The sequence below is a fragment of the Phascolarctos cinereus genome, unplaced genomic scaffold (assembly GCF_003287225.1).
Source record: "Phascolarctos cinereus isolate Bilbo 61053 unplaced genomic scaffold, phaCin_HiC Scaffold_726;HRSCAF=1367, whole genome shotgun sequence".
In the NCBI taxonomy this organism is placed as follows: Eukaryota; Metazoa; Chordata; class Mammalia; order Diprotodontia; family Phascolarctidae; genus Phascolarctos; species Phascolarctos cinereus.
The window spans coordinates 143,311,597-143,328,860 of record NW_027556098.1 but is presented as its reverse complement, the minus strand read 5'-3'; the positions used below and the strand labels follow the sequence as shown (position 1 = coordinate 143,328,860).

Here is a 17,264-nt window from a genome sequence, read left to right as displayed (position 1 = left end):
TGAGAATTTGAGGGACAAATTGTGTGAATACAAGAAGAATCCTAGAATAAGCAGTCCACCTTTGCTGCCTCTCCTTCCTCTCCTCTCACTCACTTCTCAATTCTTTGTTTACAATCTGGCTTCTGATCTTATTACTCAGTTGAAATTGCTCTGCAAAGTTCCAAAGATCTCTTAACTCCCCAGTCTGGTCATCTTTTCTCCTTCTTCCTGACTTCTATAGCTATGTCAGAGACCTCTCCAACTCAATATGTCCAAAACTATCCTCATTCTTTTTCTCCCCATATTCTCCCTCTCTTAATAGTCTTTCTATTTCTGTTAAAGGCACCACCATCCTTCCAGCTTAACTGGGTGTGTTACCTTGGCATTACCCTTATCTTCTTCATGTCTCATATCCAATCAGCTGCCAAATCTTGCTGTTTCTAACTGGATGACATCTCTTACATCTGACCTTTTTTTTTTTTACTTACTCCATAGAGATAGCATCTTAGTTCAGGCCCCCATAACTGCTTTTCTAGAAGGTTTCATTAGCTGCTAATTGGTTTCCCTCTCTCAAGTCCTTCCCCATTCCAGTCCAGCCTGAACACTGATGCCAGAGTGATTTTCCCCAGGTGCAGATCCAATCATGCCATTCTTTTACTCAATCAGCTCCAGTGGTTCCCAGTTTCTTCTAGGATAACATAGAAATGCCTCTGTTTAGCTTTTCAAGCCCTTCACAAGCTGTCCCCAATTTATCTCTTGAGCCTTTTGGGACATTACTTCCATTCCTGTCCTCTTAGATCCATCCAGACTGACCTTCTCTTTGTTCCTTACACATGACAGTATATCTCCTTCTGTCTTGTTCCTTTGTATTGGCTATATAGGCACATACACATACACAATATGTACTCTTATGTATATATAATACAAAATAACATAATTATATATCTACCAATACAATTATATTATATTGTTATATATTATATCATGTTATACATAACACAATTATACACATACATACATACATATACACACACACACACACACACACACACACACACATATACCAATACCCTAAAACACCCTTGTTCCTTCTTTACTTAGTTCAATGCTTGGCTCACAGCCTTTCTTTTCACCCCAACCCTTGCCCTCATACTATTTCCACATATGTGTATATATGCATATACACACACATACTGATATGTACAATATACATATTGATACTATCTCAAAGACCTTAACTTTCCAGTCCCAATTCCCATGACTTATTCTTCCACTCCACCTCAGCTATACACAGAGATGCTCATACCCTTGACCTTGCCTTCACCTACAGGTATTTCACACCTATGGCCATGAACTCTGAAATTCTGTTATCTGATCACAATCTTTCATCATTGCATATTTCCCTCTGCCTTATGACTCCTCACCCTGTTCTCATCATGAACTCCAATCTTTCCTTTAGTTCTATCTCTCAGGCCACCAATCCAGCTATACGCTCTTCCATTCTCTATCTCCACCCCTTGGTGAACTTGTTTAATTCCCCATTCCAGTCCCTTGTTCCCTTATCCTATTGTTAAACATGCTTTGCCAAATGCTAGTCTTGGATTACTCTGCCATTTGCAGCCTTTGCTCCTGCTCACATGCCGCTGAAGAGAGTGACAGTAAATTACAAAATTATGCTGACTGGGTCTATTACAAATTTATGCTAAATAATCTCAACTGCACCCTCACTGCAGCAAGGCAGTCTTTCGACATTGTCCTAACTGATTCACTATCCCACTCATCATGGGGGCTATTCCAAATCTTTTCATACTGCCTCAAGCCTCCCATGTTATCTCCTGTCCCCACACTCTCAGCTGAAGCCCTTGCTTCAGACTCCACAGAAGAAATTGAGGCCACTCATCAAGAGTACCCTTTTTCCCTTCTTTTCCTCCTCCTCCTCCTCCTCACCTCATGTAACTCAGAAGTCTTCCCCACTATTTCCTCCTTCACCGTTTCACATAAAAAGGTGTCCCTTCTTCTTGTCATGTCACACCCTTTAAATGTAGTCCTGAACCCATTCTGTCCTGTCTTCTTTAGCATGTTGCCTCCTCTAGCATTATATCTTTTATTAATATCTCCCTACTGACTGCTCCCCCTGCTGCCTACAAACATTCCCAGGTTTTCTCTCATCCTTAAAAATCCTTATTGGATGCTGTGACCATGCTCTCTAGCAAATGTATTCTCTCTCTCTCCATGTTTTTGTGGCTAAAATTGAAAAATCATGTAGATGCCTCTACTTTTCTTCCCTTATTCTATAAAGCTTCTGCAGTCTGGCTCCCAACCTCATCATTCAATTGAAACTGTTCTCTCTGAAGTTGCCAATGATTTCTTAAATACCAAAACAAATAGCCTTTTCTCCATCCTCATCCTCTTTAACATCTCTGCAACCTTTGACACTCTCCATCACCCTCTCCTACATACTCTCTCCTTGAGGTTTTTATGATGCTACTATTTTCTCCTGGTTCTCCTCCTACTTGTTTCCTTCTTGGTCCACTTGGCTGGATCTTCCTAGAGGGCATGCCCACTGTCTCAGAAGGCTTTGTCCTGGGCCCTCTTCTTTCTTTATACTACCACATTTGGTGATCTCATCAACTCCTGTGAGTTCAATTATCATCTCTAGGCAGCTGATTTCCAAACCTGTACAACCAGTTTTAGTTTCTCTTCTCAGCTTGCCTCTCATCTCCACTTGCACATTTTGAACAGACTGTCTGGCAGACATTTACAACTCAACATGACCAAAGTGGAACTCATCTTTCCTCCCGACCCTTCTCCTCTTTCTAGCTTTTCTATTACCTTTGAAGGTATCATCATCGTCCTGAAGTCACCCAGACTCACAACCTTGTCCTCTTCAACTCTTAGTTTCTACTCATCCCACACATACTCACTCTGTTATTAAATCTTATTTCTACCTTTATGGGATCTCTAACAACTGTCGCCTTCTTGCCACTCACACAGCCACCATCCTTGTCCAGGCTCTCATATCTTACACCTAGACTCCGGCCATAGTCTTCTAATTGGCTTCTTGGCCTCAAGTTTCTTCCCACTTTAGTTTATCCTCCACTCAGCTGTCACATTAATCTTCCTAAAGTTCAGATTTGACCATGCCACCCTCCCCCCATTCAAAAGATGCCACTGGCTCTCTATTACTTCCAGGATCTAATTCCTCTGTTGGGCTTTTATAACCTGGCTCCTCCCTATCTTTCCAGTCTTCTTTAGACTTTACATCTCTCCATATACTCTATGATTAAGTGACCCTACTTTTCCTCATGGTTCCTTACACACAACAGTCCATCTTCTCACATCTCCCACACTCCATACCTTTTTACCTGCTGTTTCCCATGCCCAGAACGTTCTTCTGCCTCACTACCTTCCGGCCTTATTTAAGATTCAGCTCAAATTCATCTCCATCCGTTTTCCCTAGGATTGCCTTCCATGTACAATTTAGCTATCTTGTATGCATTTTGCATACTGCTTCCTTCATTAGAAAGTAAGCTTCCTGGGAACCAGAATCTTGCTTTTGCTTTTCTTTGTATCCTCCATGCTTAGCACAATAACTGGCACCATTGAAACATTTATTAAATGCTATTGATTGTCATGTACTTTTTACCTCCCCATTTAGAATGTTCATCGAAGCTCCTTTTGAGTAGGTATTGGCTCCTTCTTTGCATTTGTATCCCTAGCACTACCATAGTCCACCACCAACATTTATTGAGCACCTACTATGTGCCAGGCACTGTGCTAAGCTACCATAGTATCTGGAATACTTTTGCTGGTGTTCAGCCCTTTCAGTCAGGTCTGACTCTTCATGAACCCAATAAACACTTGTTGATTGATTGAATGGAGGCATAAGATGAAATGTCAAATGAGGAATAGCTATTAATCCAATTTCATTGGTTTGCTGGAGTAACCAAAAATAAAGCTAGACACAGTGAGGCTACATTGTGAAGGGTACTAAATGTTCTAGCATGACAAATTAATATCTTATCCTTTAAATTCATCAAAGGAGACAATCCATTTTAAGCAGACCAATAACATAGAATCTTTGAAAATCTATACTTTAGGAAGATTATTTTGGCATCTGTTATGGAAAATGGGCTGCAAAAGGGAATGTTTTGTGGCAGGGAGATTAATTATGAGGCTATTACAATAGTCCAGGTGAAAGGTGAGAAGGGCTTGAACCATTAACTGAAAAACTAAAGCTAGTGTTGAAAAAGTAGAATCAGTGGACTTGGCGACTGATCAGATATGGAAGAAAAGGGAGGAGTCAAAGATAATCCTGAATTTATAAATCTGGGTAACTGGGAGGTTGGCAGTGTCCTCAACTAAAAGAGAACAATGTGGATGTTTCAGGAATGGGTTTGGGGAGTGGTGATTAGTTCAGTTTTGTATACCTTAAGTTTGAGATGCCAGTGGGAAATCCGTAGGGACAGGTACATAAGCAGGCAATCAGAGATGCAGGACAAATATTCAGGAGAGAGAAGCATATTTTATTTGAGATCTGCATAAGGACCATAATTGAAGTGAATGAGATCAACAAAAGGGAGAGGGTGTAGAGAAAGAAGAGGGCTGATGTCAAGTCTTAAGGTATATTTACAATTAAGGAGTGGGGGACATGAGTCATGAGATGATCTAGCAAAGGATAACAAAATGAAGCAGTTGGGCAGTAGAGCTGAGAGACAACAGTGTCATGGAAGCTAATAATGAAAGGACTATTATCAGTGTCAGAAGCTGGTTGAAAAAAGGCTATATATAGGACTGAACAATTAAGAGATTAATGACGAGCTTTGGGAAAGTAGTTTCTATAGAATGGTGGGATTAAAACCAGATTGCAAGAATCATATTGCAAACTTTTAAAAGGTTATGGTAAAGATCAAATAGAGGAGTGCAAATGAAACTTGTTTTGAAAATATACGATGTGCAATATCTAATTTGTCTTATGACATATATGTGTGTGTATATATATATGTTACATATATATATACACACATATATATATATATGTTACATATATATATACACATATATATATATATATACATTCGACAGCATATTTCTATTCCATAATTATTATATGATATAAATGCAAACTATGAATCCCTGTCCCCTCTAAGAAACTTAGGAGTATCTGGAGCTAAATTATGCAGCTTTGTTGACATTTTTAAAACCCATAGTTTTCCCCTTAATAAGCCCTTCTTCTTTTATCTCTTAATGTTTTTCAAAGTCCCTAGAAGTATTCAGTCTCTGTGAGGGAAACAATGCAAATCACTTGTGGAAGAAAAACAAAGAAATCTCAAACCACCTGCATGCATTGGTTTGGTAAAATAGGGTGGTGCTAAAGTTTTCTCAAATTGCTAATGAAAACTAACTTTTCTGAAGGATGGTAAAAAGGGTGTGTTGTCCAAAACAAAAAAAAATTAATTATCTTAAACCCTGTAGATGACAACATACCAATTTATTATTTAGGGGAAGACATAAAACAAAAAGACCTGGGTTCAAATCTGGTATCAGACACTAGCTGTGTGATCCTGAACAAATCACTTAACCCTGTTTTCCTCAGTTTCCTCATCTATAAAATGAGCTGGAGATGGAAATGGCAAACTACTCCATTATCTTTGCCAAGAAAACCTCAGGAAAGGTCACAAAGAGTTGGATACAACTGAAATGACCAAACATAACAAAAAAAAGTATGCTACAATGGAAACGATGAATGGATTTGGAGGTAGATTTGGACTCAAGTATTGCTGTTGTTCAGTTGTTTCAATCACATCTGACTCTTTGTGATCCCATCTGGGGTTTTCTTTGGAAAGATACTGGAGTGGTTTGCCATTTCCTTTCTCCAGCCCATTTTACAGATGAGGAAACTGAGGCAGAATTAAGTGACTTCCCCAGGGTCATGCAGCTGGTAAATGTCTGAGGCTTGATTTGAACTCAGGATGATGAATTTTCCCTACTCTAGGTCCAGGGCTCTATCCACTGCACTACCTATATACACACTCAAGTATCAGCTCTGCCACTTGTTAGCTATGTGATCTTACGCAACGCACACCTTCCCCTATTGTGTCATTTGTAAAACGTTAATAACAATACTATTATTAATGGTGCAGCTATAATTGGCGTAATGGTTAGAATGCTGGGCCTGGAGTCAGGCCTTAGATACTTACTAGTTGTGTGACCCTGGGCAAGTCACTTAACCTGTTTGCCTTAGTTTCCTCATTGATAAAATGGGGATAATAATAGCAGCCATCTCCTAGGGCTGCTGTGAGAATCAAATAAGATAACTGTAAAGTACTTAGCACAGTGCCTGGCACATAGTAAACACTATGTAAATGCTACCTGTTATTTTTTTTTAATAGTTAGATCTGCCAAAGAGCTCAGTATATGACTTAAAACTACAAAATCAAAGATATCAGGAATCATCTAGTCCAGTTCTCTAATTTTACAGAAGAAACTGAAGTTCGAAGAGGATTAGAATTTTCTCAATGCCATGCTTGGTGGCAATGTTTGGACAGGAGTCTCAATTGTCCTTCCTAGACTGGTGTTCCTTCTAGTTCTCCACACTCGAGTTTGGAAATGAGTTGTTGGTTCTACACAGAACTAGCTTTTGTGAGTGTTTTCTTATTTCCCTTCTGATTAGCAAATCAAATGTCAATTGTGCCTAAAATGTTACCGTCAACTAATCCTGGGTTAAAGAGGTAAAGAATTTTGTGTGTGTGAAGGGTGGGTGGATGGAATCGGCTATGAAGGGGGATGAAAGGCAATCTCACTTTTCTCCAATACCTTATTATGACATGGAAGTAATACCAGGGGGTAATACTGAAGACTATGCCAGTAGAACACAAGTTCTGGCCGCTCCTATCAAGTTAGGAAGGCTTAGCATATGATCCCAGCAATAGGTAGGACAGACAGTATGTCTCAGACTAGTCTAGCTAAGATCAGAGAAGTTCACCACATTTGATTGCAAGGTGACTAATTTTTTGGCCATGGCAACTTACAAGTAAATCTACTAAAGGGTTACTATTAGGGAGGGAATATCCATGCTGATGAAATCATATTTTGGCATATAAGCTTAGCATTATATAAGAATGCAGCTCCAATTAGAGTTAGGGTGGCACTGAATAATCAAATCACAGAGATTATTATTTAGTGGTGGTCAGAACCAGAAACTGGGACTCCAGAACTCTGGGTCTAGTGCTTGTTCTATTACTCCATTTGTCTTGTTCATTGCTTTACTGGACACAGGAGACTAGCGCATTTTTATGGTTATGGTTTGTGGTTCTTATACAATGGGACACAGGATTTGGAGCTGGAAAGGCCTTTAGAAGTCAATTAGTTCAACCCTCCTATTTAGTCAAGGAAATAAACATTCAGAGGTAAGGTTCTTTGGACACAGATCAGATTAGTTCATTTTCTAGTTGGCCATGCTTTTAGACTCTCAGCCAGAGGAATGGAGGATTGAGAGCTATATCCAGCTTGACCTGATATTCAAATGACACAAAAGATATTCTCTCCCTTAGAATGAGTTTCATGAATTTCATCTGCTTTTATCCTTTTATAAGAAAATATCTCTTATAACCTAATCAAGCTCTACAAGCCACATTTTGATTGCAGGGTCATATGTGCAAAATCTGAACTGGGGGAAAAAGACACACAATCACAAGAAATTAAATGTAAGCTTTATTTATTCTAGGGCAAACTCAAAAGGGTTTTTTTGTCTTTTGTTTTTTAGCAAATCCTATCACGTTAATGTTAACAAAAACATCTGTACATTTGCCATGATACACTTAAAAGTGAAACAAATATTAAGATATAAATACACATATGGATGTAACATGACAAAAACAAAAAAAATGTGTGTGTGTGTGTGTGTGTGTGTGTGTGTGTGTGTGTGTGTGTGTGTGTGTATGTATGTCTTTGTGCCTGTGTGTATGTTTGTGTGGGGAACCATGCGTGCGAACACACTGGAAACAAAACCATTCTGCTGGCTGACATTTTTCATAGCTTTTCCTTTTTATTTCCAAACATTATTGTTAGCAAAGTCCAGCTGTAATTCTACAACGTTCTTTTTGCTGTCCTTTAATATGTAATATTATGCTTGATAAATAAAGGGTATTGGGGAAAGGAAAAGAAGTTTTATATGACAAAGATGCAAGTTGCATTACTTATACAGGTTATCGAGAAGCTAATAATAAGCAATAGAAAAGACAGTCTTGTATTGTTGTCATTTATCGTCCAGCCAAGCACACATGGTGTACTTTGAGAAAGCCACATGCCTCAATACTTCTGTACTACATGAGAACTACAGTACTTAAAACCTGGGGTGGGGGGAGTATGGATCAAGTGATTTGCCCATGCCCTAGCTTAGTGGTGATGTCAATAGCACAATGGATAGCAACCCCGAGGTCCAGAGGGTGATGGGCTTTTTCAGGGCACTGAAAATTCAGAGTTGGTAAGCTGGGGAGGCAAAGTTTCTGTTGAATTCCTTTCCTTTCTTTTTTTTGTTCTTTCTTTCTTTCTTTCTTTCTTTTTTTTTTTTTTTGTAATTAGCAAGAGCCCCAAAGGACAGGAGAGGCAAGGAAAGGCAGGTACAGTTGCTGAGATTTGGCTGGGGCAGCCAGGCTCTGCTCTCACCTTCAGAATGATGTGATAGACTGCATGCAGATTTGCTCTCCTTGATGTATATCAGAGTTTCCAGATCTGTAAGCCAAGAGACTTTGATGTATGCTGACAAGTGATTGTATATTCTCTCTCTTTTGGTAAGTTAAGAGACTGAAGGTTATGCAAGTGGTGTTCATGGCTAGCCCTTTGAGTACTACAAGGAAACTGGGCAACATTCAAGATACTTCCCAACTAAATGACATAGGGGATGTAGGACTCTTTAGGGGAATAAGGGAAGGGAGGGAGAGGGAAACTTACTATATACATTATATTTAAATGAACTGATAAATAATCTAACCAGAATGTTTCTTCTATGGTGCAACACATTTCTACAGCAGAGAATAAAGAATTTTTGACTGACTTGTGTAGTGAAAGAAAAACCACATCAATGAATATCTGTCAACAAACAAAATATTATCTGATCAAGAAAGTAAGGCCTGGTCCTATATTTTGCAGCCCCAAATATGCCAACTACATTCAATCACACTTGTCTGCCACTGAAATTTTTTTAGACATAAGATAAAATTTAACTCATTTAAGACAGCCATCATCACTTATTTTCACTAAACATGCTTTAGAGTGGACAGATATTGCCAAAGGATAAGAATTAACATTTTAAAGTTTAAATATGATTGCAAAAATCTTTCTGAGAAAATTATGGTTTTCCTCTTGTGCTCTTTCCTAAAATAAATTCGTATTCCAACCAAATGACAAGTGTTGATGTATCAGGAGGAATATTTCCCACCACTGAATTCTAACAGGAGCAGCTATGTATTTCCTACATATTTAAATTACACCTTAAAAGTCCATCCTGTAGTGTAAGAACACTTGCTACATTAGTTTATGGACATTACAGTGCATTCATTCTCAGTGCATACTATATGTTTTTATAAAATATCTAAAATAATTTTAGAAATAAGGAAAAAAGTTATGTATTTTCCTCCTACCTTTCATTCTATGGCTCTGAATTCTACGCCTGTCAGGTAAGCTGTGGAGAGGACTAACAGGGAGAGCTATGAAGTTTTATATCCTGTAAGATTAATTTATTCACCATTTACTTGGAGTCAAATTTTAGGATTCCCTCTTCTCACTACTGCCTACTGTAACAGACACGAAATTTTCTTTGTCAGTGAACTGAGATTTTATTTCAACAAACTGGCAACGAATAATTTTGGTTTATAGAATGAGAAATGACTCTTGAGTCATGATCTATTGGGTCTACCCCTATAGTCTCTGATCATACCTAAAAAAAAATCAAATTCTGGAACTCCATATCTGTCATTACTCAATGAATTGAGAAAATTTTTACCTTGAAACTTCAGGGTTAAACTAAAACCAAGAATAAACTATCAAATATCAATGGGCCACTAGAGGACAATAATTGTAATTCTTGGAATACAGCCCTAAACTTAAGGTCTCTAGATTTATCCCATGGGTGGTATTTAAATTATGTTTCCAAAAAGATCCCTAGAGCAAGATCTCTCCTACAGTCCTGGTAAGTGGAATCTCACTAAATGATCAGATTCAACTGAACTTTAAATTAGCTGTCAAGAAGTTTTAAACCCTGGAACAGATATCACGTTATTAAAGGAAGTGAGCCTCAATCAAAAGTCAATACTAAAGGGTCATCAGTTTTCAGAATCTATACTAAAAAGCTAGGGCACTTTACATACAACTCAAACACTGAAAATGAAAACCTTTGGGGGCATTTAGTAGGAACATGGTAAAAGGCTATTTTTCATTTTAAATGTTTTCTAAGACATAATTCACATTTCGGTAGGTTTCAAACAACAACTTAAATACACATACCACTTTCATTGTTTCCTCTGTGAAAGGCGAAGAATCCAGCAAGGGTCACACCCATAATGAAACAAAATATTATGAGGAAACTGACACGATCCTAAAACCCCAAATCTGTATCAACTTAACTTAAAACAAATTAATCACTTTAGTTAAAACCAACAAACTGCTAGAGGGGCTCATTTTTATAACACTGTGACCTAAACCCCCTTTTAAAGATTTCAGCAGGCTGCACAAACATGTTATGGCTGTTTTTTTTTCTTTTTTCTTTTCTTTTTTTTGTATGAAGACTGCAACCCAGGCCTTGCTTCCTTTACATTCAATACCAAAAAGATTCTACACAAAAGCTTGAAAGGACCAAAATACTGATTGCAATAAATATCTGTGTGGCCTCCTTGTACTGATTGGGCGTGCCAATGAAGAAAATGGGAGAAGAAAGATCTCAGAGAGGCACCACTGACTGCTTCTAAGTCTACACAAACAGGTCCAGATATTTCCATTAACTGTGCGTCGAAACATCTGAAGATGAACTGCTGTTGCTGTTGGTGGTTTGGGCCCTCTTTATATACAAATTTAATAGCTTCATCTGAAAAGAAAAGATAAGAATGAGTTATCAGAAGAATAAATCAGTTCTAAAAATAGGTTCTTTTACTAGTGTAAACATGCTCAAAGAAAAAACTATAAAATTCATGCTATTTAAATTTTGATGAAAAACAACATATTTTTATTAAAGTAAGCATAGTAATTTAAAAACTACCTGTGGACAAAAATATTTTAAAACACCCTGACAAACTAGAAAATTCTATGTTGTGCTGAAAAAGGCAAATAGGGATAGATGATGTAGACAAACATATCTGATCCAAACTGTAGAAGCCAGAGAGCTTTGTAATCTTTAGTTCAAGGAGACACACTGCAGCTAGGAAACAAAGCAACAGCTTCACAAGTCCAAGTTTTCCGTTTATTCATTTTCCTCTCTTCACCCAGGGTGACAACAACTATACGTGGCTTTCTCTCTCCAACAGGGGTGGAATTATCCTATCAAGCTTTTTAACATAAAAGTAAAAAAATTCTAAATCATAACTAAAATTCAAAAAGAATGAAACTGAAGCTGTGATTGCTTGTTGGCAGTATATGACATCTATTTTTTTTCTTTTCTTACTATCCGTTCAAGACTGTTTAGCTCATTACACTTAAGCTGAGTGGAAAGCCTTTCTTCTTTCCTCAACTGACCAGCCTATACTTTTAAAAATTAATGACTAACTGATTAGGTTACATGTGGACAATTAAAGACAATGACAGCTAGACTTTGGATAAATTCACAGAAATCTTCATGCCAAAATTTCAGAGGAGCAAGACAGTAACAATGTTAGCATTTTATCCCATCCCAGAAAAAGGCGTCTACCCTTGTTGCCTCTACTTCCTCTTCTCTGGACTCTTTGCAATCTGGCTTCTGATCTTGTCATTCATCTGAAACTGCCCTCTCCAAAGTCACTGAAGTCCTCACCCTTGATCTCTCTGTAGCATAGGACACTTCTGGACACATCCCCCTTTCTGGGCATCTCTGACACTTTTTCTTGGTTTTCCTATTTGGCGGCTTCTTCTCAATCCCCTTCGAAGGTTCATCATCCATATCATGCCTACTAGCTGTAGGAGTAACCCAAATATTCTGCCCAAAGCCCTCACCTTTTTTTCTATCTCTCTATTCTTTTGGTGACTTCATCAGCTCCCACAGGTTTAATCATCACTATGAAGATGCACTACGCATCTGTATATCTAGCCCTTTGTGTCTCCAGTTTCAGACCAGCTTCATCAGGTACAATTAGACAATTCAAATTGGACATCTGTAGGTATCTAAAACAGAACTCATTATCTCCCATGCCCAACCCACCCCTCTTGAATGTTCCTATTCCTGTAAAGCACATAATTATTAATCACCCAGGTTTTCAATATCAGTGTTATCCTTGATTCCTAACTCTTCCTAACTTTCAAATAACGAATCAGTTGCCAAATCTTGCATTTTTTTACATCTCCACAACATCTTTTACACTCAAAGATGTCGCCTCTTCATTCACACAGGCTATCACCACCCTAGCTCAGGTCCCCGTCACCGCTTGCTGTCGCAATAGCCTCCTAACTGACACCTGATTTCAAGTCTCTCACTGCTACACTTGATCCTTCACACAGCTGCCAAAGCTATTTTCCTAAATTAGCACAAATATGACTTTGTCATTGACCCACTCAATAAATTCCAGTGGCTCCTTATTATTTCTAGGATCAAATATAGATTCCTGTTTGGCATTTAATGCTCTTTACAACCTTAGACATCACTACCTTTTAGACACACACATTCCTGGCAAAATGGCTTTCTTATAGTTCCTTACACGTGGAACTCTATTTTTCCTTCTCCACACCCTGACACTGGCTGTCCCCCCCATGCCTGGAATGTACTCCCCATCCTCACCTTTACCTTTTAAAATCCCTCATTTCTTTGTGCATACATTTCAGGCATGATCTTCTAACTGAACCCTTTTCCTCCTACCCTCCTGCTAGTGCCTTCTCCCTAATTTAAATAAGGATATGGAAAACTAAGTTTCCTCTCCATTTTCTGAGTGACAATGACTGACAAACAAGTGGAATGCCTGAAATGCTGACTGGCAAAAAGAATCCAAGCAATTTTAACAGCTATTTTCATTTAAAAGTTTTTCTTACTTTCTAAGAAAGGGCTCCATTCTGGGTGTGAGGGTAGGGAAACGACTGATGTAAAAACACAAGTCATTAATACAATTTGTTGGGGCTTTTTTTTTTAATTAAAAAACTGGCAAACCACAATAGAATCCAGGCTTCATGGAAAGCACAGTGGTTTAGGAGTAATAATGATAAAACATTATTTGGTGCTTTACAGTTTGCAAAAGACTTTAGATATATTATTTCATTTGATTTTGAAAGACTTGGGCTCTTGTTGTTACAAAATTGCTTAGTTGTATGACTGTAGGCACGTCATTAAACTCCTTTGGGCCTAAATTTCTGTTTCTCATTCTAAAGGGGATAATTAACTCTTACTCCATCTACTACTTCATATGGTCAGAGTAAGGGTCAAAGGAGATAATGGATATTAAAGTTCCATTGTACGGAAAAGTATGGAAAAGTACAAAGAACTATATAAATTATATAAACTAATTATTAGTATTGCAAAAGTTGTCTCCCAGTTCCTTCTTGTTTTGAGGAACAACAAATGAATCCTAGAAAGAGGTGGGAAAGCTGAGGCTGCACATTATCAGTGGGCACTGGAATGTGGGAAATGACATATCACTGAGGGTGTGTATAACTAGAAAAGGAGGTGGGTGGGTCATTTAGTAGGCAGCAAGGTGGCACAGTGGATAGAAAGCTGAACTTGGAATCAGAAAGACATGAGTTCAAATTCTGCCCCAGATACTTAATTAGCTGTGTAACCCTGGGCAAGTCACCTAATCTCTGTCTGCCTCGGTTTCCTCATCTGTAAAATGAGGATAATAACATCAACCTCAGGGTTGTGAAGATCAAATGAGATATAAAGTGCTCTGCAAACCTTAAAGTGCTACATAAATGTGATTTATTAATAGTAGAAGTAGGAAGAGTGAAGGATAACATTACACTTCAAGTTGTATATAGGTATCCCTGGATTTTAAATGAAGTAGTAGAATGGAGGCCTGGTGGACCTTCTATGGAGAATTTAGAGAATGACATGAAAAGAATTATGCAGGATAACAAAGTATGGAGGGGCTGTGATCTCTCCCAGTACAGGGAGTTCTGACATCAATAAAATCATGGATCTGCTAAATCATCTATGCATATTCAGCGTCCCAGGAAACAAAGAACACTTTCTTCCCCATAAAAGTTGAGCAAAGTTGCTGCATCAAATAATTCTGTCAAAACCTTAAGGATACTGCTATCGTGTGCAGGTTGGTTTGGCTTCTGGAAAAGCTACGAAAAGTTTATATGTTTAAAAAAAGAATTCTGGGATCAGACTAAATTAAATCTACCCAAGCTGTACTGGTATATAAGGTCCTAAGGGGTCACCATATTGCCTTGGGTGCTTGGGTGCAGCTGGAGGGAGCAAAATGAGCCCTGGCCATAGAATCAGACACCCTGCATTGGCAGCCTCATTGTGCTGTTCTGAGCAAGTCTCTTCTCTCTGTACCTCAGTTTCCTTATTGGTAAAAGGGGGACAATATCATGTACCTCCTTCTCTCCTTACCAGGCTGGTTGTGACCTTTATAAACAAAGTACTTGCTATGTAAATGTGATGCAAAGGACCAAAAAAAGCAGGGTTTGACAAGTTTTCTTCGGACCTAGGAACTACAACCTCATGTACAGTAGCCAGAGAAATTTAGAAGAAATAAAAGCCAGTATGTTCCCATCATTAAGTTCTGATGCAAAAACGGTAAAACGAACATTTTACAGAGAGGCAGTGTGGCCTAGTGGAAAAAGCACTAGACCTAGAGAGAACTGGGTTCAAATCCCCAACTCTGGCACTTGTTAATTATGTGACCACAAGTCGACTACAAGGTGACCACCAATCCCCATAGAGCCTGAGTTTACTTATTTGTAAAATGGGGTAATACTCATCTACCTACTTCCCAGGACAGCTGTGAGAAAGCTACTTTATAAACTTCTAAGTACAATTAGATTACATGAGAGTTACCATAATCACAGCACAGGAAGGTACAGAGCACTGCTTCTGGTTCTGTCATATTTAGCAATCAAAAACAAAATTAAAAACAGTATTGAAAGATAAAACAAAAACTGAATCACACGATTATTTTACATTACCATCTTGGGATACATATAAGGATGTTTACTTTGTTGTTTTTATCTTTACGAATGTTTTTTTGGAAAATATGGCTAAGCAAAAACTTACAAGGTGATAAAGCCTGCTAACAGGTTGGTGTCAAAGCTGGTTTGTGGAATCACGGAGAGAGATATCTAAAAATATTAAGACTACATAATACTATACATACCTTGCTCCCTGTGAGCTGTGCAAGGTGAGGCTTCAGTTCTTCTCCAATTACGGAATAAATTGCCACTAAGCAAAACACACTGGCCTTACGAACACTACTTTCAGTGTTGTCATAGCCCTACGGGACCAGAAACAAAGGGAGAATAAAATTAAAGATGACTTCAGGCTAGTCTTTCAACATCTTCATGAATGGGCATGTCGATCATCCTATTTTGTATTCTCAGCTAGCAGGGAACCTAAGAGTGCTTCTGAGCAGTTATCAGAATAAGAGAAAGAGAGGAAGAAGAGTCACATGGACATGCACCTAGATCCAGGAAGTTTTCACCTAAAGACACTTGAGACTCAATTGGACTGAGCTCCACATGATGCCTGGGTGGCCAAAGAAGCACAGTAAATAACAATGAAAATAAAGTGGAAGCTGAACACCAGAATGAGATAAAGGAGATAAAAGGATAAGAAAAATGAAAAAACAAAAACAATAACAAAAAACTCAATGAATTATGGTTTTTTATTTTTCTTTTCCCCCAAATAGAGCAAGTTTTACTCATTAAAATGCTGATTTTTTTTGAAGGCATAAAACAAGCTGCACCCTCACCATTATGGTATGTTTTCCTGCTCTGATTGTATCATCAGAAGCTTTCAGCGGCTTCCCTTCCACAAGGACTAAAGCTTGAGGTCCATGAATTCAAAGCCCTCCCACAATCTAGTCCTAACTTACCTTTTAAACTTCATTTACCACTATTCTCACTGGGGTAACATGCCCTGGCCCACCTGTAGTATTTTACTTAATTTCCTCTAAATATGCCCCACGTTTTCTGGGCCTTGCTACTGCCACTCTTGGAAGGTTCTTCTGTCTGCACCTTTCCCCGCCCTACTCCACATCCCACTTGCTGAAATTACATTGACATTTCAAAGGCCAGCTCAGCCTTTAGACTTCAGCTCCTCATTTACAGACTGAAGCGCTGAATTAGGTCTCTTCCAATTTTAAAAGTTCTATGATCAAGTCCATCGAACTTTTGCTGATCACTCCTGCTGGCAACATTCTCTTGTTCCTCTGATCCCTTGCAGCACTTCATTGAGACCACTCTTGTAACACTTATGAGATACTGACCATTATCATTAGAGTTATCTGTATAAATATTTTATTTTCCTTACTCTGTTGTAAATTCTTTGAAAGCAAGATAACACTCAGGAGAGGGTCAAATTCAAGTAAATACAGGGAAAATCATAAAATCTCAATGGCACCATGGGTACTACTGACTGTACACTGGTTTTGAAATGCCAACAGCATAGGCAGTACACATTGCCAACCACCACCTAATTCCTCTTCCCTCTGAATAAAGATGTACTTGCAAGAAAGATGAAAGAGTTCTAAGGTTACTTTTGGCTGAATGGTCTTATCTGGCCTATGAGTCACTAGTTTAGTTCAAACACCAACCATACCAGCAGCCATCACATACAGCAAAGTACATACCCCATAAGCGTTGCCCAGCTGGAGCCCTACCTGTAGCAAGCCTGGGATGATGTCAGGGAGAAGCTGGTGCAAGGACTCCTTGGAAATCCTCTCGATAACTTTGGTCTGCATCTTAATGGCAGCTAGATTGATGGGGTAGTCAGCAGTCTGGATGATTGGGCAAAGCACTTTGATACACTGCTCAGGGTGTATAGAACTGGCCAATGTTGAAGCAGCTTCCTCTGCAGCTCTCACAACCTGGAGGAAAAAAAAAAAGTCCCCAAATTGGAACGGTTAACATTTTATAAGAGGTGCCAAACACAAATGTTTGTTCCTGTAAGC

At 38.6% G+C, this 17,264-nt stretch overlaps 1 protein-coding gene across 6 annotated transcripts in view; it reads right to left on the bottom strand.

Annotated features, from left to right (window-relative positions):
* Positions 1-7,679: 7,679 nt before the first annotated feature.
* CLASP1 (cytoplasmic linker associated protein 1) overlaps positions 7,680-17,264 on the bottom strand; it is a 351,771-nt gene continuing 342,186 nt past the window's right edge. For all 6 annotated transcript variants that reach the window (XM_078146793.1, XM_078146794.1, XM_078146796.1 and 3 more), the window contains 3 exons: positions 16,974-17,180; positions 15,471-15,587; positions 7,680-11,059 (listed from right to left, as the gene is read on the bottom strand). In XM_078146793.1, coding sequence (XP_078002919.1) covers positions 10,973-11,059; positions 15,471-15,587; positions 16,974-17,180 — 411 coding nt within the window. In that variant the 3' untranslated portion in view covers positions 7,680-10,972. The remainder of the gene's footprint in view (positions 11,060-15,470; positions 15,588-16,973; positions 17,181-17,264) is intronic.